Source organism: Aphis gossypii, chromosome 2, assembly GCF_020184175.1.
Source record: "Aphis gossypii isolate Hap1 chromosome 2, ASM2018417v2, whole genome shotgun sequence".
In the NCBI taxonomy this organism is placed as follows: domain Eukaryota; kingdom Metazoa; phylum Arthropoda; class Insecta; order Hemiptera; family Aphididae; genus Aphis; species Aphis gossypii.
Window position 1 is genome coordinate 83246774 of NC_065531.1, and position 25439 is coordinate 83272212.

The window sequence follows — 25439 nt, forward strand, 5'->3', positions numbered from 1 at the left end:
AAATTAATTGTTATTGTAAATCAAATTAATTATATAAATGTATACTGAATAATTATAAATTATTTTTTTTACAAAATATTAAAAATTTTTTCATTTTTATGGACATAAACCATTTTAAAACAATCTTAATAGAATATATTTCATATTTTAAACGATATAAAAACATCATAATATTTAAAGGATAGAAAGAGATTATAAATTCAATCTATAATCAAAATATTATAATATTTTATATTATATTGCATTTAAATACGTTTTTAAAGTTTTGATTAAATATATTCATTACCTATATATTTCCGATATATATTACTGGAAAATGTAATTAGAAAATATATAATAGAATAATGGAAACACATTAAACAAATCATAGAATTAGGTTAGTACCATTTATATATATATCAAATCATTTTAATAATTTAAAGATAAAGTCATCATTTAGAAGTTTTTAATCATCCATATTATATTTTATTAACTAATTACATTTACATAGGTAGGTCGTAGGTACCTAATTAGTATAATTTTTTTAATATCCGCATTGCAGTGAAATTAAATAATTGTTAATAATTTTATTTTATTAAAATGTATATATTTTAATTATTTATAACATCAATATATTATAATTGTATGGATAGTAACTCACTTGTGCATATATTATAGGTATACGTATAAATCGTATAATACATTAATAATTTTATTAATTATCAGGGCATTTAAATGTCTGATGAAATTAGTCGATAAACGGTAAAATTAAAAATCTGCGACGTATATATTTAGTTTTTTTTTAATTAAATCGAGTTTTTAGAAAGAAAAAAACGTTTTTAATTTTATTTAATTTTATAAACTCTGTGAAATTATTGTCATTGATTAAGCATTTTGTCGTTAATATAATAGTGGGTTTCATTTTCGTGATGATAATTAATATGATTATTATTCGCAAAATTCAACGCATTAAATTAAAAACCAATGAAGTATGGTTATAGAAATATTTGAGTACATAAGTAATATAAACTTAAATATCTATCTGAAAAAAAAATTACTGTTAATCCGCAAATGATAAATTATGAATATTTTGAAAAATTATTATAAAATACATAAAATTATTTCATATTTTAATATCATAATGATCTTTTTTATTTCTTTTAAGATGTATAATATTATCTGTTTATAGGTACTATATGAAACTATTCACACTATTTTACAGTATTTACAAAAAGGTAATAATATATAATATAGTATAAGTATAATATATTATTTTAATAATTATATAATATATACTAATAATAAACAGAACGTTTTCAGTGAAAATTAAATCTAATTCTATTAGGAAAATTAATTACTGATAGAAATATCAAAAAAAAAAATTATCATGAATTAATTTACCTACTTGTAATATTATAGATTGACAGATCGTCTTCACTCAACATTGTTTTTCTTGTACAATGATATGATATCAGATATATCATTGAATTCAAATTTAAAACATCCATTACAGTAACCCACTCGACACCTAATGTACAACAGAGCGGTATTCATTTGCCTACCTTTTTATTTTTAAGTGTCATTCGAGAGTTGAGACAACACTCGAGTTTTTCTTTTACTTAACTTGGGAGGATTTAGATACACTGTATACCTGGGAGATATTATGTTACCTTCTAGTTTTAATAAATATTAATACTTGTATATTAACTGTAAGTATACAATACACAGACATACGGACATAATAGTACCTGTAAATTCACACGTTACCACACACTTTGCAGTGCGCTGTGACCTAAAAATCAATCATAATATAAGTTAGATACGCGTAATGATAAAAATGTATTATTAAAAGTTTCATATCCGTTGATTCAGTTATTGTACGTGACATTTTTCGAGATATACGTATATTATATTTTAGATAATACGTATAGTTCGAAGTTTGTAAGCTAGGTAGTTATACCCACCTATACGTATACCTATAGGCTATAAAGAGCATAATACAACGCTTTAGTGAAATACAATTTTTAAATCAAACAATAAAACGGCTGACAGGAACACATACACCAGAGATAACATTATTACCGAGTACTGAATAGATGAATGTAAGTTTCTTCACGAGACCTAGCGGGTAAAAAAATACCTATGTTAGTTCCTACACGATAGAATAAAGTACATAATATATATATATGTAAGTTCCTACATGGTAAAAAAAGGTACATAAGTATAACTGTATAAGTTCTTACACTGCGTATATTATTATAAATAATAATTGAATATTATACTATATCTACAATCTACATTCTATATAACAATATAATTTATAAGTCAATCTAATATCAGTTATACCATATATTCATATGATACTGTTATATATATTTATATAATAAAATAATAAATCAAAAATTATATTTTATGTTGTTTATATATCGCTATTTCGGAAACTTAAATCTTTAAATCGTATTGGTTAATTTTGTCTGTTGAGTACTCTATAACTTTTCATTTAAACGATTTTCTTTTTCAGCATATTTTTACTTTATCTTTTATTATATTCTTTTAAATTATATCATTTTGGTATCATCAGTTTGATAACTTATAATTAAAACATTATATAAAATGTAGTATATATATATTTATATTTTTATAAAAATATATAGTAAATTTATTTTACATGTGTACCTAACCCACCGTATAGGAACGTGTACCCTTTTTACCGTGTAGGAGTTTCACATCACATATTTAGGAATTAACGTATGTAATTTTTACCTACTACTCTCGTGTAGGAATTTATAATTCCCTACATTCCCTATGTACAATTAAGTAACATGACAAACTTATTGTAGGTACTAAGAAAAGTTCAACGAATATAACTAGGTCCTTGAAATTAAGTTAAAAAATAAAGTATAATTTCACGTTGCACATTGCAATAATATTTTAAGTATTATTCGTATTCTCAAATCATCAATAATGTGCATCACATAATATTGTAATGTTATTATTATTAAAATTATAAAGATTTTTAGTATAATTTTAAATTACAAACTTACTTTTTAAATAACGAAAATGTTAAATGTTCCAATTATATTGAGATAATATTATATTATATTAATAAAAATGTATCGATTAATCATTCCCCCCTCGATCACTTACTTATATTTAATCCATACAGTTTAATATGACAGTATCTACTATATATACGGTTTATGGCGTTTTACAATAAAATATTTAAATTCCATATTGTTCTACTTTCCACGTAAATTATACACACTAGTGAGAAATACAAAGCTTAATAACTTATTGTTATAGGTTCGGCTTATTAAACTATGTGACTAGTATCTATCAACTAACAGCTATGTACCTATATATTATAAGTATAATGTACAAATATACAAACTGATCCGAGAAAATTGCGCATTATTATTTACTAGCTGATCCCGTGCACTTCGTTGCCCGTTAAAAATGGCTATTCTATATAATATGATTCAAACTTTGTTTAATTTGTTATTTAATATTTGGTTTAACGGTGTTCAAAACTTAGACATTTTCATTGACCATTTTGATTTTCAAAAAACTTATTATAACTTATTATTTATTATAATATTGTGTAATGCAAGGATTGGTAGAGGTTTTCATTTGATAAATGATTTTTAAATTACGTAAATTGGATTTTTATGGCCCCAGAGTGTGAATATGCCCTCTAAAATTTTTAATTGGTGACCCTTAGAGTCAACGAACAATAATTATTGAATGCGCTTTGTATATAATTCGTGTATTGAAAAATGCCCCTTTATTGAAAGCTACCATTTTTATTCCATTTGCTATATTTTTATTGGAATCATATTAACAAAAATAAAATTCTTAATATTAATGAATCTATGTATTATTTTTAACAATGAAGAATATTGTGAAAACATTGATTCTGCGCTGTCCGATAGTGGGACAAGTTTGTTGGTTTTTAGTGCCATATTTACAGTTATAGTAGCCCATTATAGTATTGTGGAAACCATTATACATGTTTTAAATTATTTTATTTACTTAAACATTGCAATTAAGAATAAAAATAAAGTGCATCGTACGATGGTTTTTTTTTAAATTTATTATTTAATATTTACAAAATATTTGATTGTGTTGTAATAATAAGACTATGAATATTAGATCTATGATTTTCTGGATCAGTTTTTGGGGTAATTGCAGATAAGTGATTAGAGCTCAGAATTTCGAATATTAGGTCAAAACCATTTAGGTTCGTGAAATCATTAATCATGGAAGATTATATCGGTGTAACTATCGGACAACCATTTTATAGGTTATCTAACAAAAAACGACTACAATGCTAAGTACTAATAAAAGCAGTAAAACATAAATATATTTTTTATTTACAATTATGTCGGGTGCAAGTAACCTAATTTAATATGATAAATGTTCACACATAACGTAGTCCGGCAATGTCTAGAGTCTAGAGTTCTAGACTATACTTTATAACCTCATAATATTATACTCGTACGTGTTATAGTGAACGGTAATTGTTTGTTAGGTGAGAAACACATATTATACATATCAGCATATTATAAACACACACACATTATATTATATATATTTGAATCATAGTCAACTATATAGGTAGGTAACAAGGTAGTGAAGGTAGGGTAGTTATATGATTTTTAATACCACCACTTATTATAACGCTGATACGCTGTTGATATAATTTAACGAGTACATATAATAATACATTTTGTAATAATTTTTAAGTAGATATATTTACTAAATTGATATAAAAAACATAAAATATAAACTTATAATATGTATTGAGTGTATTTATGTATGTTTAATACGTGTATAGGACATAGGTATTAATAAATTGTATACACGTGCCTTTACCCCCCTTCTCCTCCCTTCCTATAACAACCAAACATATTTACTACCCATTCCATGATGCATTAACGATTAATCGGTGTGGAATTTCAAACACAAATTTTCTCGTATACATGATTTATATTATAATTCATAATATATAGGTAAACTAATTGTAAACGGTCCTGTTGTATAATTTTAGCATATTGATTATTGTTATGAGTTATGACATTATAATATTATAATATTTATTAATACTATTATACCTATTTGTTGTTCTTGTTTTATGTATTATAATAATATTATAAACTAATAATAATCATAAAACAATCTTTACTGGGACTTCATCTTTTATAACTGAAGACCTAAAACGTCTTCAATACTAAAATATTAACCTCTACATTATTTTCCACAGTTCGAGACTATGTAAGTAGGTACTTATATATTTAATCGTGTCCGTAGTTTCACCTATATTTGTTTTCGTGAACAAAAATAGTTAGTAAATGGGTTGGTATATAATGACTACAGAGAGTCTGTATAGTCAGTACACTCTAACCTAACCTGAGTGAGTAATAAGAGCATAAATTTTTGGAAGAAGACCATGGTTTATGTAGAGTTATCCAGAAGTTGTTTTTAAGTCGTGATAAGTTTAGGGTATACGATAGACTATCATCTAGATTCTACAATGGATACAGGTTATTATACGATGGTCACCGTGAATTTAAAATAGGTATATCTATATAATATACATATTATCATGAAAAAGATGATTTAATAACTATACCCCTATTAATCTGCACAACTTATTTTATTAATGTAACATACATTATATTATGAAAGTTCACACCATAATATATTATAAATATTTTATATGTACATGTAGAGTGTCAGGTATACATTAAACAATATTCAGAAAATTATGGGCGTAACAAAATCTACAGTACTCGACCATTTTAAATTAATGTACTCATTGTATTTATACATAGTGATTTAAAATATAATAAAATATAAATATAATAAAAGTACCGATACTTAAACCTATATGTATACATAGATGTATCAATTCCAACGTGAACAGGGTTCTTATAATTGTTACATAACTCAATACTTACCAACTGCGCTTTTCTTCTAAATTACTTTACTCACGTAATCGCGTGTTGCCAATCGAGGCTTCAATTATAGAGATACATAATATATAAAGGTAACGCGTATCTTGTTGTTTAGTGGCTTAAAAATCTTTAATTGCAAGAAACCATTGGTAATTTATAGTAGCTTTCTGACTTCCTGTACGGCTGTATACTACATTATGTATAGGTATAGGTATACGTTAAATTATTATGTGTTCGTCTACAACTAAAGTAGTAGTTTGTTAACTTAGGTAAGAAATTGTTGAGCAAAATTATTACACATTGAACATTTATTTTTTTTAATTTTATATTTCAATTAAAAAGGTTTTTTACTATATTATATGATACAATATAATATAAATTAATAAATTAATATTTTTTTTTATATAAAGTAATAGCTAATTCAGAACTGCCTTGGCCATGACAAATTAAATGCTCACGGACTTACCTCTTTTTAAATTCCGTTAAATATAAAATGCACAGATTTTTATACAGTTAATTAGGTGATTTTTATAAAATATAAAATATAGACCTATAATTATTTACAATTATAATAAATATTTTCTTTTCTGTAACCAATGATAATCTCATACAAACACAACATATTTGTTTTTTGTGTTCAAAGAAATCACTTTGTGAACTCTTCTTTAAAATGAAAATTGTTAAAATTTGGCTTTGAAGTGTACATATTTGGATATAACTATATGAACTAAATTTCAGAACCAGTTAGGAGTATGATAAAGTTAGCCATGAATCGCTTACATGTACATTGTAATTAATTGATATAAATTATGAAACCATTTTAATTTTTAAATTTTAAAAAGTTTTAAAAATTGTACTTAATATTCTATATGTATATAAATAGCTGTAAGTACTGTATTGAATATTGTACATTATTCGGTATAATCTATTTAATTTTACCAAACCTATTTAATAATAATAACTAATTAAATTTATAATTCAAGAGTAAAAATTCCACATTTCAAACTATAGTCTATAAGTAAAGCGGAATAGTGGATATACATATAAATTTCAAGTGTCAAATTCTTTATGGGTTCATGAATAGAGTTTGGAAAATTTTAACTATAATACAATACAATAAAAGCAATAATATAATAATATGGTATATAAATATTAAATATATATGTTTTATTTTAGTTACAGTAAAAAAATCATATTATGAAATATACTTATAGTTATATGGGTTGACAAACCGTTTCCGCTTATAATAGTTTATTGCATACAATGGTATATCATTGAACTCAAATTTATCACACCCATAATAGTGAATATAACCACTAGACGCTACGTATTTGCCTGCCTTTTTTACGTATGGTATAACACACGCAAGCAATAGTCACAGTGATAATTATTTCTTGAGAGTATAATATTGATGCATAGAATCTAATTAGATGCAACAAAAACAAATTCAGGAAAATATATCTTAGCATTTAATAATTTATGATATCATGCTAGTATATTGGAATATTTACGTCTCTTAGCTTAAAAGACTAAGCCAATGCGCTTAGCAGTATTAGAAATTGTAAACATGTTTGTGAAACCCATTTAAGAAGATGTCAGCCCATTATTTGTTTTCTCTCTCTGGCCCACGAGGAACATAGACAAAAGGCATTTACGCAGAATCATTTTTTCTATGATTTTAAGTAATTTTAGAGTAAAAACACCCATTACAAAAAAGATAGAGAATAATAGTTTTGAGGGAATGACATATCGATTTGTCAAAATATGGTCTCAAAACAATATAATATCGTTTAAATTTACGACATTATTTTTTTTTTATTTTGAAAGTCAAATAACAATAAAATATAAAATTGATATGTCATTTCCTCAAAAATATTATTATCTATCTTTTTTGTAAGGGGTGATTTACTCTAGGATTACTTAAAAACATAGAAAAAATGATTCTGCGTAAATGAGATTTGTCTATGTTGCTCTTGGGCCAGAGAGAGAAAACAAATAACTGACATCCTCTTAATACTTAAACATTAAATATTTTCCAACATAATTTTAAAGCTCACCTAATATGTCTGGCATAATTATTATATATTATACTATAATTAATTAATTTTTTTTTAATTACATTATTTTGTATACTTCAACCATAAAATTATTTTAAGAGCTTTTATTGTAGTTATTTATCATATATTTACAGTTAAACCTATATTAATAAATATCTCTAAAAAGCGGACACGTTTCCAATAATAAGCAATTTAAAATTCCTCAGTAAAAATATATGTACACAAAACAGTTTATAAACTCTTAATAGCGGAAAATGTTAATAATTTAGACATGAACTCTAAAAACTGACAGCAAAATTAAAAATTACCACTCATAAATTTTATGGAAATATCTGAAATAATTTATGTAAATATTACATAATTTCAAACGCTAATAAAAAATATTGTGCTTATGTATTTTTATAATTTTTGAATCACTATAAGACAAACTCATGAATAACTTTGTATTACATTTTCAAATATTTTGATAACTAAAAAACTATTAAAAAAATAAAACTAAAAAAAACCCCGAATATTTCAAATGTCTATAAATAGCCTTAAAAATAAGCTAAATATTTTGAGAATTAAATTATGTTAAGAAAATGTTGATCTAAATAACTGGTAAAATTATATATGACTTACTTTCTGAATAATAACAAATATTTAAAATCTTTTAGCGATAAATCGTTAACATATTATAAGGTATCTACGTGATTTTGAGGAAATTTAAAACTCAGACGCTCATAACATTTTTCGCTATAATGACGTGTTCTCTTATAATTATTTGAAGGAAAACTTATGGAAATTTTTGTGTTGAATTTTTTAACCTTAAATATAAATACTTATTAAAAATTGTATGAATTTTCAACTATAAAATTACTTGCACATTTTAGCAACTTTGACATATTTCGTAAAAATTTGAACTTAAAACGCTTATAAAAAGAAATTGTGACCCACGATTTTTGATTTTTTTAACTGTTTTAAGAAAAACTTATTAGAAACCTAGTGTTAATTTTTTAAGTTAATTTTTATAGAAATTAAAAAAAAAATACTTAGAAAAACGAAAATTTCAGTTTTCTATAAATAGTTCAATACTGCCAAATTTTTTGAAAATTTTACCATCTATAGATAACGCTAATTATATTTATATTATTTTATACATTTGGTAAGAATTTCAAGTATTTATAATAATAAGTTTTTGAAATACAACAATATAACAATAATCGATTTTGTCGAAAACTTTTTTTGAAGAAAAAATTTCTGTTTTTCTGTCACTTTTTTTTGTGGTTTTTCCTGATTATTTTGAAAATTGTTAGAATTTTTTTTCTTTTTACCTTTATAATTAATACACCATAGATATTTAATTTACCACCTGAAATCTACCCTGACGTTTTAAATTGAATAATTACAATCGCACGATAACTTGACCCAGACGCAAAAAATCACACATCATTGTAGAATCTATATACATTCATCACTCCGTTTAGAATCTAAAATTTAAAACTAATATTCCAACCTATGAAATACAACTACAATTTGTCAGCTAAAATATCAAGGAATAATTCAAAATTTTAAAATTCACTTTCTCCGACGATTATTTTGTATACCTGATTATTGTTTTATAGTTTTAACAAGGTCATCTTATTATTTAGGAAACGTGCTTATGGCTTTTACGATGTTTATCACCACCAAATTCAGTTACAGCTTTAGTGAACATAACATTTAGGACGGCCATTTCACTTAACTTAAATACAGTGAAGTGTTAAAATGTAAGGCTAGAGTCGCTAGACAAAACAAATAGATAAACTGAATAGGTAGTGGATACCATTAACCATTTACCCATGTTTCTACATTCCTATACTTTAATACTAAATATTCAATAGATATTAGTTGTGTTCATAGGATAAGCAGATATTATAATTATATATTTGTATTACATGCTATATACATGTTGAAGTTTCACTATTTAGCTATATTTCAATGTTTCATTACAATAAATGTTATTATCCCATTTCAGATTTATCTCCCTTAAAACCTGTGTATGTTTAAAAATAACATCACAAGTTTAAGCCATCATAACTTACATTTTAGGCTTATTGAAATTCTCTTATATCTCTTATATAAAATGGTTTTTTGTCTTGTCGACGTCTATCTGTTTTTAAGTTATCCCTAATTGTGTTCGTATACAACTAACAATCAGTGTATTCTCTTTCAGTCTATCCACTTAAATTTATCCAAGCTGTGATTTTTTGCCTGTCTGAACTACTTGAGTATGTACTGTGCAGCTTTTTGTATTTTTTTTCTTTCTTTTAATATACACCTCTTATAAATTTACTAATTTATACTTTTATAATGTACATATATTCTGTATTTTAAGGACACTTGAGTTTTCAAAATGTCATCATTATATTAATCAGTTATTATTATTTCTCGTTTTTATTTCCTTGAAAATATACAATCCCTATAAAATATTTTCCTCTAATAAATGAAGTTTTGAATATCTTTTGATATTTATTTTAATCCCTTTCAATCGTAAATATTTAATAACAGCTAATATTTACTTATACCTATTATTCGATTAAATCAAGTTGTAAATTTAATAATAAAAAAAAAAACTTTAGTAATGTTGTTATTTTTGGTGTTTTTATATCGATTATTATACGATTTTTGGAAATAATAATTATATTGATTAATTGATTGTAGGTAATATATATTAAATCAAACCACACTTAAGGGTTACTTTAAATATTTTTTATATAAGTACAAGTGATATTCCAGCTGTTAAATTAAATTAAAAAAATAAATAAATAAATAATTGTTAAATAAGATAATTTAGAGTTACCTATTAATTATAATTTTTAATTTAGTTATTTATTTATTTATTTATGCTTCTCTAAAATAAATTAAACCAAATAAATTCAATGAAATACAAAATAAAAAAGGGTGGTCAAGTGAGTAACGCTCTACTGTATAGTAGGCCACTATAATGGATGTATTAAATTTGAATCCAATGATAGGCATCATTGTATACGAAAAAAGATTCTGAACGGAGATGATTTGTGAATCTATCGGATATATTTTCCACTTATGTGTTTTAGACCTAAATATCCTAAAATTTAAGTTCTATTAAAAGTATTTTAAGCCAAACTAGTAGAAAATCTCATATTAAATTTTCAACTCTTAGCTAGGTATTTATACAATTTTTTTTGTTAATTTTATTTACAAAATAATTTTAAAATGTTCATATAATTTTGACTAATTTTTATCAATATTTGAATTCAAATGCTAATTAAAAAATTGTGCCTATGCATTTTTATAATTTTTGAATCACCATAAGGCTAACTTACGAGAAACTTTGTATTAAATTTTCAAGTATTTTGACTCGGCCAAAAATATTTTATCGGTATTCATAAAAAAAAGCAGTGAATCATTTTTGAGTTACAATTATATAAAAAAATCGAATTTGTCAAAAACTTGTTTTGAGTAAAAATGTCCTGTTTTCCTGTCACTTTTTTGTGGTCTTTATCGATTATTTTGAAAACTGTTGGAAACTTTTTACTTTTGACCTCTATAATACACCAAGGATATTCACTTTGCCATCAGAAACCTCCCCTGAAGTTTGAAATTGAAGCATTATTTCGACAAGTTATGCTAAACACATAAAAAACCATATTATTATTGTAAAATCGATACAATTATCTTTCATTCACAATCTAAAAAAAAATCATAATACTAGATCAATCGATCAGTTGGAAAATAATTGATTATAGCTTGTGTGCGAATTTGGTATAGAAATTTGGTCACGCCATTCAGATTATCCGTTGTTGTGTTTGTTCTTTACTATTCATTAGGCTTTATTCTGATCGCGAGCGCATGAAAATCTTTTTGACAGCCGAATGTCATTCACACCGAATAGCATGTATTTGATTTTGATCTTACCAGTTACCTCCACTATCTCGAACTGCTCTGAACGAATGATATAAATTCGCTTTCGTTTGCATTCGTGACGTCAATGTAAACATAATTTTACAACAGGTGGTCTTTTAAATCTTTACCATTACAAAATATAAATATTTATTTCAATATTGCTGTGTATAAATTATAAAGCATTGGTAGAGGTGATTCAGGTGAATACAGCATGTAAAAATGCACTAAAATCATACTTAGTAGTCAGTATTTCAAACTATACAATATACATGCTCGTTTGATATCTGTGTGGTATAGTGCGCGGTGTCTATACATAACAACCATGCCATGTACAGTCGGCCCCTTCTCCCTCAAAGTATAAAATGTAATAAATGTTTGCACAGGAAAAACACTGAGTGTAATCCTTTTATTTTGTAGACAATTTCACAAAACGACCCTCGGCCGCCAAGATGACTACCGCACGACACTGCATTATATATTATAGTATGAGTAGTATGATGTGCATTTATATAGGTGGTGTACTGGTGTTCGACGTACCTAAGTTTTGTTGAGGAGAATGATTATTATTATTTATGAGTTGTCCTGGTCCACGTCATAGATACCTGGGAACCTAAATAAATAAATAGGTATTCATTGGGAAAAAACATTTTTGTTTTTACTAACGTGTTGGTTTTTAATGAGAATTTTGCTTGTGCATTGCAATCGTTATAATAATTATATAATGTGTTATAATAAAGTTAGGCGGTGAACGTAATATATTACTTTGACGACACAACTAACCAGCTGCCAGAGTAAACGTGCTGACAAATAGTAACAACATTTTTGTTAGTTGAAGATTATCATTAGGTTTCATCTTTCATGGTTTAAATAAGTGTTTTTTTTTACTTTGTGTTCTTAGGTATATGGAAAATACGTTTTAATAAGAAAAAATATTAATTTTTATAGTGTAGCGGTAGGTATAAGTATAATATATCAGTACCTAAGTGTATAAATTTATCAGTTTTTGAAATATATTATATATTTGTGACTAGATTTACATACTCGTCTTTTCGGAGAAATTCGAGGGTTTTTTAGTCTAAGGTTTTAAAAAATGTGTATACATATAAGTTTAGTCACCATAAGTCAATAATACCATTAAGGATATAAAATTCATTAATTGATCAAGGAATTTAGTAACAACCAAAGAAATACTTATGTATCAATAATAATATAAGTACTAAGTAGGTAGTTACCAAGTACTTAAAAATTACAACGTGGTTATCATAACATAATATACCTATACGTATGTAAGTAAGAATAGCGCGGTTTATATGAAAGATTAACGCACCCTAAACCTTTTAAAGTCTTAAATAAGATATTTCATTCAATTTAGCTTAATAAATTTAGTGATAATTATCTTATGAATTTATTATCATGATGGGAATACATACTTTTATGTTTACTATATTGTATTCAATATAAGAGCTTTACATTGCAGTGGAATTAGTATAATTTAGTGAGTTCTATAGTTAGATGAAATTGCAGGGAGCGAAATACTTACCTTTATAATTTTATTCTATATAAAAAAATATAAAACCCTTTGGGATTAGTATAGGGCTTGCGCCTTGCATATTTGTGACAATAATGTTTTCATTACCTATATAATAATTACATTAGGATTAAATCTAAAACGATGTATTACTAATCACTAATCAGATATATCATTACTTTATAGTCTTTAATATTGACACACGTTCTACCAGCTAGTTAGACCAGTTTCACACGTTCGTTTTCATCGTAATTTTATATTGATCATAAAAAATTTTTAAAAAAAAAAACACTAAAAACTTCGTATCATTCGGCGCGCATTAAGACTACTCTACCTGCCGTATTGTTATCATCAAAATAATATTATAGTCGGTAATTTACAAGTCTTTCGGCAGTGCATGACGAGTGTTAAATGTAAGGCAGATACCTACATTCGTTTCGAACGGGCTCACATACCTCTGCGGTCGGAAACGTATCATTATTATAGTATTCGTCCATTCATAACGGCCGCGGACAAGGTCACGGTGACGTCGACGCACTAACAAGTTACGTCGTTGAATCCGTACTCCCGTCTGGAAGCCCCGACACTCTTCGAGTACCGCCGCCAGCTGCTGCTATTCGGGAGGAAAATCGGGTTCCCCCGGAATGCGTTCTTAGCGCGCGGGCCAGCAGTGACGCCAACCAATCCGCGTAAGGGTTGAAACATGTTTTTTTGTTTCGTTGTGTTGGCACCCATATGCGCGCGCGCAAGCGGTTGTATCTCGGAGATTGAGCGCGCGCGTAACCGTACCGGTCCGTTCCGTGGTTCGGTTGGCAGCAAGTGTTGAGCACCCAGACCGGCGAAGACCGGCTCGGCGCGCCCGCCGGGATGAGGAGCTGTAGCGCAGCGGCGGCGGCGGCGAAACCGATTCGTCAGTGATCGTTGTCCGTCGGCATATCAGTATATGTGCGGGACCGGTTGCCGAGTGGGTCGTTTTCGCTCGCGGGTTAAGTGTAAATAGTGCGTCCGCGTTTAGACGAAATTTTTTCGAGAATTTATTTACGGTGTAGTGTTTTTAACGACGTTCGTTCCAATCACACAAATATCGCTGGTAAGTGTTGCGGTTTTTTCCAATTAACAATAGGTACAACAATAATAACTCGAACAGGCCAAGCTGAAATTTCAGTTTATTGTTAAATAATATAAATAAAACGCGCGTCCCCCTGCGTTTAACGACCCGAGTAGGTACACCCGATCATTATTCTTAAGTGTGTGTCGTCGAATAGCCGAAACGAAATTCCTATATATAAAGAAACTGCAGCATATGTTTTACAATGTACATGCATTATAGGTACAGATTTTTAAGGAAAACATTAATTTTTTTGTTAAATTTTTTAAAAGGTTCCGATATCATAGTGATAAGAATAGTGTTCGAGGGTGGCCCTACTTAATAAATAATAATGTTAAATACATTAGTAACCTATACTGTAAACTGTATAGGTATACACAATGATTATCGACATCATTTTTTTTTATTTTTACTATATTACATATAGAGAGGAAACCCTATTTTATAATATTGTATAGACAGTATTTTGAAAATATACCACCAAAAAATAATATTATAAAAGTACGTGAAGTAACACACCAGCATAATATTATTAGATGCTAGTTATTAGGTAGATTATGCTAGTGGGTAAGGTGTAAAAGTAAAACAAAAAGTTTTATTATCAAACACTAATTTATTTAAATAGTAAGAAAGTATATTATAATACTATTAAGTATTATTATAACTGTTATATATTATATATTACCATTTTTATTTTATTTGTATTTATGTGAAATGTTATATATTGAAATATATAATTTCAAAAATTAAATAAATATACAGAATTGCAGCAATGCTAAATAACGTTTAATAGTTTTGACTAATGTTTATTCCTAACTCGAGCTTATAATTTATTGCGGTGAAAATTTATATAAGTATTATATTTGTAATAATTTTACTATTTATCATCTTGTAATTAAATATGTAAATTATATTAAAGGTTTAAGAGAGTACATTAAATATTATCTATATAATTTACAAAAAAAATTGAGAGTACTATATTTTTAAGATCTTAAAAAAATATGAATGGTAACTCTACAACCATATATGCTTAATTATTTTATACAGTAGTATAATATGGTACACCGTGATATTCGAATTTAAAAAACAATTACTTTTTTAGATAGTGGCTTTAGTTTTAATTTTTAAATTTTGATTTAATTTGAGTGAACCTGAGTGTATGTAATATGCATTTTTTAAAACGTTTTCCATAATTTTTTCTACATATGAGTAATAATATTTTCTATATATTATATTTGAATGGTAACAATTTTTGTTTGTTAGAAATTATAATGTTTATGAATTAACTAACATACCTACTTGTGGTAAATGAATAAAATAGAACTATTTAAAGTTTAAATAATGCATAACGTTAATCTGAAAATAGAAACCTTTTTTTACCATGCCTTCTCTCTTATCATTTAACGAGTGTAACGTAACTGATTGGAATTAAAAAGTACTGGTGTTTTGATATTTATATATTTTATTTAAGAATAGGAAAAAAATTCTTTAAAACCATTAGTATCGTAATCCTTTTTAATTTATTAAAGCTTAATTAATTACCTATAATATATATACATTATAATATATTGATATAATACATATACATATTATGTTGTCTGTTAATTACTAACACGAATAATGCTTTTTGTTATTCTTAAAACTGTACCTATGCAAATTTTAAAATTACTGCAAAGAATTAAATGTTGTTGAAATAGTCTTATAAAGTTGATTATGAGTAATACATTTTTTTTTTAAATATATGACGTGATTTATCTGATTATTTTTCATAGAACTCGTATTATATTAAGTATTGTATAAATTGTCATTATTATTATTATTTTTTTTTTTCGGAAAAAAAATAATAAACAAAAATATTTTTGTTAATCATTAATATTTGTTTTAGTTAATACATAATATCTATATAAATACGTAAATGTTCAGAAAAAAAACTATTAGTTTTCATTAATAGAAATACTTATCTGAGTGTATATTTTATTAATTAACTAAGTCTTATGATTGTAATAATAATTTATAAAAATATATGATAGATTGGTGTAAGCAAATTTTGAAATAGTGATGAAACAATATGTACTTATATGCTTGTATATATTACATAATTAGGAAACTGCAAATGATATATGTATATACATATAGTGTACATAGTACATTGGTTAGGAATATTATATTATAAATATAGTATGAAACATCTTTAGAAATAGAGATTCACACACCACCTTTGTTAATAATGGGTTTTCTTATAAGAACAATTATTTGTTATTGAATTTAAATTTAATAGATCTATCATATTGACTTTTTCAATGTTGAGGACAATTTTAGTATAAAAAAAGCTGGTATCTTTTTATGAAATCTATAAATTAAATCATTTAGTTAGGTATTTTAAGTTTTTTTATATGATGTGACATCATTGATGTCAAAGGTTTGTTAAGTTTTAATTAGGCACATCTATTATGAGTAGATGAGAGTAATGAGTATGAGACTTCCAGGTACTTATGTACCTTATTTTTAAACATCGATCATAGGAATATTTAATCTGAGTATTAAACTTATTTAAAATTTAATCTCATTATGTTCAATTATAACATTATATAGTTTATAATATTATAATAGTGTAATGGAGATCAATTTTATTATTCTTTATAATTGTTAAGTTTTTATCATATTATAATGGATATTAATTTATGCTGTTAACTGTAACGTCTATTTATTATATATAGTTGCGTATGATGTAATATTGAAGTAGGTACTATAGTGGTTAGATCACTTCAAAAAAGTGCACGTGACACTATAATAGATATAATGGTGGGGATGATTGTTCAAACATACAGTCTACGCTTTACTATTAAAATATATATAAGTTTCTACTCACATTGTTGGATGCATGTAAATTTGTTGTACGTCTACAATAATGCAATAAAATATTATTTTGTTTATTATCATGATAATAGATGTAATAAATTTTTTTTAAAACAAAAAACACTTAGGTATTTCATAACTTTTTAATTTATTGTAATAATGTTTTTTCTTTAATAGAAAGATAAACAAAAAATCACGGTTTTAAGTACAAATGTTAAATGGCATTGCTCGTTTGTAATAATGTTAGTGAATCAACCAATCTTCTTTTTTGAATTTTCTGGATAAGCTATATTTTATTTGTTCACTTATTTTTATTCAATATTTTATCGACAACTTGATAAATCAAACACAAGCCATACATATTACATGTTATGGTTTTGTCATAAAAACATTCGTCAAATATAAATCGTGTGTTTGTCTGCTGATGTTAGCATATAATATACATTTAATATCCTTTTTTTGAACATTTAAAGAATAAAAATATAGAATTTATTTATATTCATAATCTTACTTAATTTGTATTTAACCTATCATCCAAATTTTAAATTAAAGTTTTTCTAAAATCAGCAATTTCAAGACACAGTTGCTATGCCGAAACCGAATGCACGTATATAGATTATAAAACGTAATGACAGCGACGAATCGATTATATTGAAGTATATAGAGTTTCGTTTCCAGTTAAAAAGAGTTCACAATAAACACGTATTCTAAATATAGCCGCAGCGATGAAATTGAGGATATTAACAGTTTGTATTAAGTATTTTGTATGTAGGTATGTTGTTTGGTTTTAAGTTTATTGGCTTATATAGGAACTTACATATCTGAGCATACCACACGTCATAAAATGTGCATGTATGTCTTCTAAATACATAATATTTCAAGAGAAAAGTTTTATTATATTTAATTTTAAACTTTTAACCTTTTTTTTTTTTTTGAAGAAGAAAATTAACATATTAAATTTTTATTGATCAGTTTTAGAATATTGTTGGTATGCTTTAAGCGTACTATTTCGAATTTTTTATACATCATATAATATGTAATTTATGAACTATATTATTTAGTTCATGTATCATCACATTTGATAGTCGATAGAATTTACTATTTTTATAATATTATTTAACAATTAATTAACTCTGATTAATTCGTTCTTAAAAAACGTGCATTTTAGATAGGTGATTATTTACGAATAACGACTTAGATATATTTTAATAATAATTGTAAACGTTTAGAAAAAATACAAATTGCGTTATTTCATGTTTTAAAAAATATTTTTGTGATTGAAAGATAATTGTTTTTTAAATAAGGAATTTATTATAATATTAAATTGGTTTTTATGACGACTGAACGTAGGTAATTAAAGACTTAGCTATACCAATTTTAATTTTAAATTACGTGCAAGTAAAATATTTCACAAATCCAAAAACGGTTTATTGTAATTAAGTACTACTAAATACATTTGTGTGAATTGTAAATTTGAAATAATGATAGTATATACATATATATGCTACTATAACATATAGAACAATATTGATGACCTGTAAAATGTAAAATAATATTAACTTATATTATTCAATAAGTTTCATTAATAGATAATATTTTTACAGGTGGGTTACATTGGAACCCTAATGTTTAATTTTTTTACGTAGTTATTGTATTATATGTATAATTATGTCTAAACATATTACAAAATGTCCGAGTTAAACGAATTCATTTATTTTATATTTGTTATACATCTGGTTTTACGCAACTATCTAGAAAGTTATTTCATAAGTTCATTTACACTAAATTTTTAATAATTACAAGTAATTTAACTAAAATTAAATTGTACAGTCTTGTTCTTTATTCGAAAATAATAGCCTTACTCGAAGTGTACTGAAGCATAAAAGTCATATTTAACTCAATATTTCAGCCTCGAAGTCAATTAGATGCACATATTTATTGGGTTTGTCAAAATGATTTTTTTGTGTAAATAGCTATTATTCGTCGAAATGGGTGGGGAATAATTTATTAAATGTTTATTAACGCTCAAAAATGTAATTGTTGTTATTACTTATTGAATATTAACAGTAGACATGTCATATAAATGATTATAAATTTATTTTATATTTGATTCCAACTGTACGTATTAGAATATTATTATAATCATTTTTCATTATATATTGTATAGGAATCTGAAATATATATTCATAAATAATAAAAAATATATTTGTTTTAGTTTGAGTTCATAAATATATTTTTTTTTTTGTGTTTAGTGTACGATACATGCTGTTATATAAAATAGTTGAATTCATATGTCGGATGAGAATTATTAATAAATATTAGTATCATAATGTTTCTATATTACTTATGAATATTGTATAATAATAATAATATCTTTTGTCGAGTAAGCCTCCATCATAATTTGAGACTGAATAGGGTCAATGTTGGATGTCGGATAACTCGTGTTAACTGGATGTAAACAAGTGTTTAATAAGAGAAAATTAAGACGGAGGAAATGAGTAATACTCACGTACGGAGAATTATACCTACTGTTATTATTAAACTACATGACTTGGAATGTATTATTATGTATTAGATTTTTAAACATAATTTCAATAATATTGTATTATACAATATGTTTAAAAGATTATAATACAATAATACAATTTTCTTAAATAGTATATAAGAATAAAATCGAATTAAATAAATTAGAGAAAAATACCTTAGAATATTTTAGCATAACGTTTTTTTTTAATACTCCGTCATAATATGTTAGGAATGTTTGGCTATTTAAAAATAATATTATATTTATAAGGATATAATATTTTTATAGAAAATCATGCTTTCTTATTATCGTGGCTAAAACGTGAACTACCATATTTGATGTCAATGACAACAGTCAAGAACTATATATTAAAACGTAAACTTGCCCAATTATACGGTATTGTTCGAGCATATAACAATAGGCCAATAATATAAGGTCATTTTGATTTTTTTGCAATTTCTTTAGATATGTTTTCTGAATACACGAAAACTAGTAACCTTGTTTAGGATGTTTCTATTAAATTAATGGGAAATTTAGTCACAAATATCTTTACTCATCTATTTTTTGAAAAAAATGTTTTTAATTTGGAAAATTAATTATTTATAGTTTTGTATAGCACTGCACATTTGTTCAAATTTATAATATGCCATTATAGATATCTTTTAATTCTGTTTAAGTATTCAAAATTAATTATATGATTAGTATGATTAGTATATGCCACAGCTTTTGGAGTTTGAACCAAATAAATTAACATAATATAAAACACATCTAATAAAATAATTTATTAATGGAAATGACCCTGTACCTATAATAAAAATTAAAAATTAAATAATTTTTAGTATAAAAGTTTTTAAGTATTAAGAACTTAAAAAGTTTTTATTTATTAGTAGTTTGTTATAGATAACCTGCAATAATCAATACTGTCATAAAATATATATATATTATATTGTATAAGTATTTGAATATTTTTTTTATAACTATTATAATTGTCAATGGAAGTTTATTAATAATTTAAATAATGGTATATATATTTTAATTCATTTTTTTTATCTATATTATACGCAAAAAAAATGATTTTAGTTGAATAGTTAATCGTTTGAAAACTCATAAAATATTTTTATTTTTTTTATACATTATATTTTTTAAGTTTAAATTAAATTTTTGTATAAATAATTACTTATTATCTTTTTCCATTAAAAATCAAAGTATAGTAAAATAGATACTTTCAATATTATTTCAGGAGAATAGAAATAAATTAGCTTTTTTATGTCCTTAATTAATGAACATTTTTAATAAGCATTTAAAATGAAAAATTGTATTTTATACATATGATCTGAGTTCCGTCTTAATGGTTTGATCCCTTAGATAGTCACGAATTAATGAATACCTAATGGTCAATACATAGCGGAATAATGAGTAAAAATAATGTACATACTTGGCTTTTATAAAATATTCGAAACTGTAATACAAATCAATAATAATCCTTAATATTCTGCGTATGTCTTTGTAAATATAATATAACCTATATAATAACCTACTTTATACGTTTTAAAAAATTATGCTTAAATATTTATTTTATATTTTGTGTATATAAATACGTTTTTATCAAATGTAATGATTTAATAATAATTTTATAAAGTCACTATAATTTTTAGTTTTTACAAAACTTGCAGTTATACCATAACCTATCGTTATTTTTTTTAAATTATTCTCAATAATATTTTAAGTTCTTTTAATAATGTACTAAAATTTTATTATTACTATATTATGCGGGTTATAAATCGAAATAATTTATTTCTCAACCTATTCATAATATTTAACCATGAATTTACCTATAGAGAGTTAAATATTGTTCAATGGATTTATTATAATCAACCTTCTTTACGATAACAATTTATTTATATACGTCCTGTTATTTATTCTGTATACGGAATTGTTGAATAATATACATTCTGATGTTCACATTAATTAGGTGATTAATTATATGTGCCATCATGAACGTCCATTAGTTTCGTTTAATGTTATTTGTTAACACGACAAATTAAAAGTCTTAATGTACAATATTTTATGGTTAAAATTTTTCTTATCCCGATAAAAATTTTTAATAGTCCAAAAAAAGAATGTACTTAAAGGAATTTAGTTTGTTATGAATAGTACCTATAAGATAAATCAGTTTTTTGAATTTTAGTTAACGTAAAAAAAAATAGGTGTACTTACGAAGGTACCTATATTTTTTAATAAAAAAATTATTAAAATGAACCAGCTAATTAGGTAATATATTATATTATATATATAATATAACAATATATACGTTTCCAAACATTATACATCTAAATAAAATACACATTATATAATTTATAACATAAATATATTTAATACTATTATTCATAAAATTTAGTATCTATCTATGTATTATTTTGTTATTGTTATATTGAATTTTGATTTAAAAAATGTTGTAATACAAAACAATATTCGTTTTTTTTAAAAATTAAATATATAAATTATCGATGTCTATGGTATATTATAGTTTCGTTATTAGGTATATAAAATAAAAAATAATACAAATAAAATCAAAAATACATTCCGTTATATCATTCGTCTTATGTCATATTCATACAACGCGCCAACCAAAGCGTAAACTTGTAAAAGGTATAAAATTACCTGTTCATATCGATCAGTTATTTTCTACGCGTCCTTTGTGGTGTATGCAAGGTACTCGATCTTTTTTAACGGTGTCGAAAGATTTCGGGAGTTGATTTACGACCGTCCCCTATATACGTATATAATGCCGTCGAATTAAACTCATGGTGGTCAGTATAAAAAGTGTGAATCGAACATTTCTCAATAAACGATTTTTATAGGACTAAAACTTTTTTTTACATATTATTCTATATTGTTTTGACCATAACCCCCTCATCGAGTGCGTACACGTTCATATTAGTTTGCTGTTAAAATGGGGTTTCCTTTTCAAGACAGGCGGTCAACGTTTGTCACGCTGTTTATGAACGCTCTGTATATAGTGTGCTTATTCGGGACACTCGTAATTTATATACAATATTAATAACCCGTTCGTCTGACAATAGATGAACTGCCTCTCATCAATAATAACGTGTTGTACAGTAAACAATATACCGTATAACGTGTGTACCTAACACATACACATTGTAACAACGCGTAATATTATTGCTGCCTGTCGTTATTATGTTTGTACCTATTATATTTTCGTGCGCATTCTAATCAGAAATACAATTTCGGTTTTCAGGTGCGGCGAGGTGTACCGCAAATTCATCCTGCACCGAGCACATAATAATTATAGTACCTATAACACGTCGCGTATTACACCTCAGTGACATCTCCTGAAATAATATTATGGGCCCTACGGTAGCGGCGACTACGACCGCGTCGGCGGAATCGTCGGACGCCGACAACAGCGCCAAAAAGAAGGGCATACGGCGGCTGCTGACGCCCGCCATTTTCGCGGGCAGCGACCACAAGAACAAGCAGTCGGCGGCTCCGGCGGCGGACGTCGCGGGTAACACGGCCGTCCACAACCATCAACACCGCCAACCAACCAACAGCAACCGACCGGCCTGCAACAAAAAGACCATTATCGAGACGGCGTTCGTCAACAACAACGGCAACGTCAACTCGGCAGGAAACGTGGCGTACCGGTTGCAGCAACAGCAACAGCAAGCGCAGCTGCAGCGGTTTCGGTACGCGCAGGGACTGGACCGGCAAGCGAACGACGTGACCGACTTCCGGTCCCGGAGCGTCAGTCCCGGTTCGTTCGATCGGGACGTCAACGCCAATTACGGCGGCGAACGTCGGACGGACAGCCCGTGCTCGATGTTGTCGTCGTCGTCGACGTCGTCGCTGCTGCCCTCGCCATCGGGCAGGCGGTCCGCTCCCATAATACCGTATTCGCAGTATTACAACAACAGGAACGGCGGTGGAGGTGGCGGCGGAGGTGGAGGCGGCGGCGGCGGTGGTCAGCAGCAAAGGTTGTTGCTCATGCCCGTCGGTGCGCAGGTCAAGATCACCGCGCCGCAATCGTCTACTGCGGTGTACGCGGCCGCCGTCCGCCAACATAGGATGCAACAGCAACAGCAACACCAACAACAGCAACAACAGCAACAACAGCAACAGCAACAGCACGCCATCTACGGTAACGTGGTGGCTGGCGCCGTGGGCCCGTTCGTCCGCGGGTCACCGCACCGGGCCACCATCGGGTGCGTCCGGGAATCGCCGGGTCGTCAGTCGACCATTTACGAGACGGAAGAGGACGTCGTCACGGCTGCCGTGGCCGCGGGCGAGAAGAGGTTTCAGCCGATTTTCAAAAGAGGCGCCCTGCAAGAGCCTGCCGCCCACTCGTCACCGGCCGCCGGACAGACGCCGCCGTCACCGTCGTCCGGTTGCAGCCCGAAAAGGGTGAGTTTCTCGCCGGGACCGTCCGAACCGCCCGCGTACTGGCCCACCAAGAAAGGTCCGTCCCCACAACCGCCCACCCGTCAACGGTCGACCGACTCGCCGGTGGTCGCGGAACGGCCACTGCCGCTCGTGCCCAAACGGAGCCCGTCCACGTCGGCCGTTTACGGCACGCTGCAGCAGCGCGGTGGCCCTCAGCGACCGCACCAGCAGCAGCAGCAGCAGCCGCCGCCGAATCGTTGGTGGTCACCGTCGTCGCCGTCGCCGCTGCATCAGCACTACCAACAGTCCGGCAGCGAGTCCGGTAGCGAGGCCGGCGAGGTGCAGCGAATACTGAATGTCAAAAACGGTCATCGGCTGGTCATCGGTAAGTACACCGTTTTTGGTATCCGATTACGCAGTAGTTATTATGTCGACCACGAACGCGTTTCGGCACGTTTTTGTAATAAACACGCGGTTATGACGATCACCGTGGTATATTATGAGTATTATATTATTATTATAATGTTATCGTAATAGTAGGTGTTGTAGTCCCCTTACAGGTGTTGATTTACATAATGCACGCAAAGTCGCAAACTATCCCGCACGCGCGTCTTCGTCGTTTACACAACGTTTTGTTTATTTTTTAATGCAACCGCGAGCTTTATTAACATAATACACATGTATATTTATGATATTTGTTACATTATGCATACGGTGCAGCATAATTGTTGAACTTTTACTAACCGTACACTTCTGGATATTGTATTGCACTTAATTTTAAACCAAGTGTATTATACATATAAAGTACTTTATTTTTCTTTAAGCCTAAGATAATCTATTTATAATTACAGTGTTATTAATTGTATTTTAATATATAAATATATTATTGTACACCCTATCAATAAGAGTAAACCTAGTGATTAGGAGGATGCTTTAGCTAGAAATCTAAAAATACGAATCTAATCTAATTAGTAATTATTAACTAATCCGAATAGTGGTGGCCATAAAAACCAAAATAAGGAGTTAAACGAATTTCCTTATAAAAAAGAAGATTCTTCTTATTCAGTTTTGGAAACCTTAAGTTTTTATTGGGAGCTAGCTAGTGCTTCGCCTATTC

At 27.6% G+C, this 25439-nt stretch overlaps 1 protein-coding gene across 13 annotated transcripts in view; it reads left to right on the forward strand.

The window, feature by feature from the left end:
• Positions 1-14244: 14244 nt before the first annotated feature.
• Positions 14245-25439, forward strand: part of LOC114124408 (coiled-coil domain-containing protein AGAP005037) — a 164630-nt gene continuing 153435 nt past the window's right edge. For 8 of the 13 annotated variants that reach the window (XM_050200721.1, XM_050200724.1, XM_050200723.1 and 5 more), the window contains exons 1-2: positions 14246-14517; positions 23178-24707. In XM_050200721.1, coding sequence (XP_050056678.1) covers positions 23285-24707 — 1423 coding nt within the window. In that variant the 5' untranslated portion in view covers positions 14246-14517; positions 23178-23284. Of the gene's footprint in view, positions 14518-23177; positions 24708-25439 lie in introns of all 13 variants that reach the window. The other 5 variants (XR_007604032.1, XM_050200733.1, XM_050200725.1 and 2 more) reach the window with 3 other exon arrangements.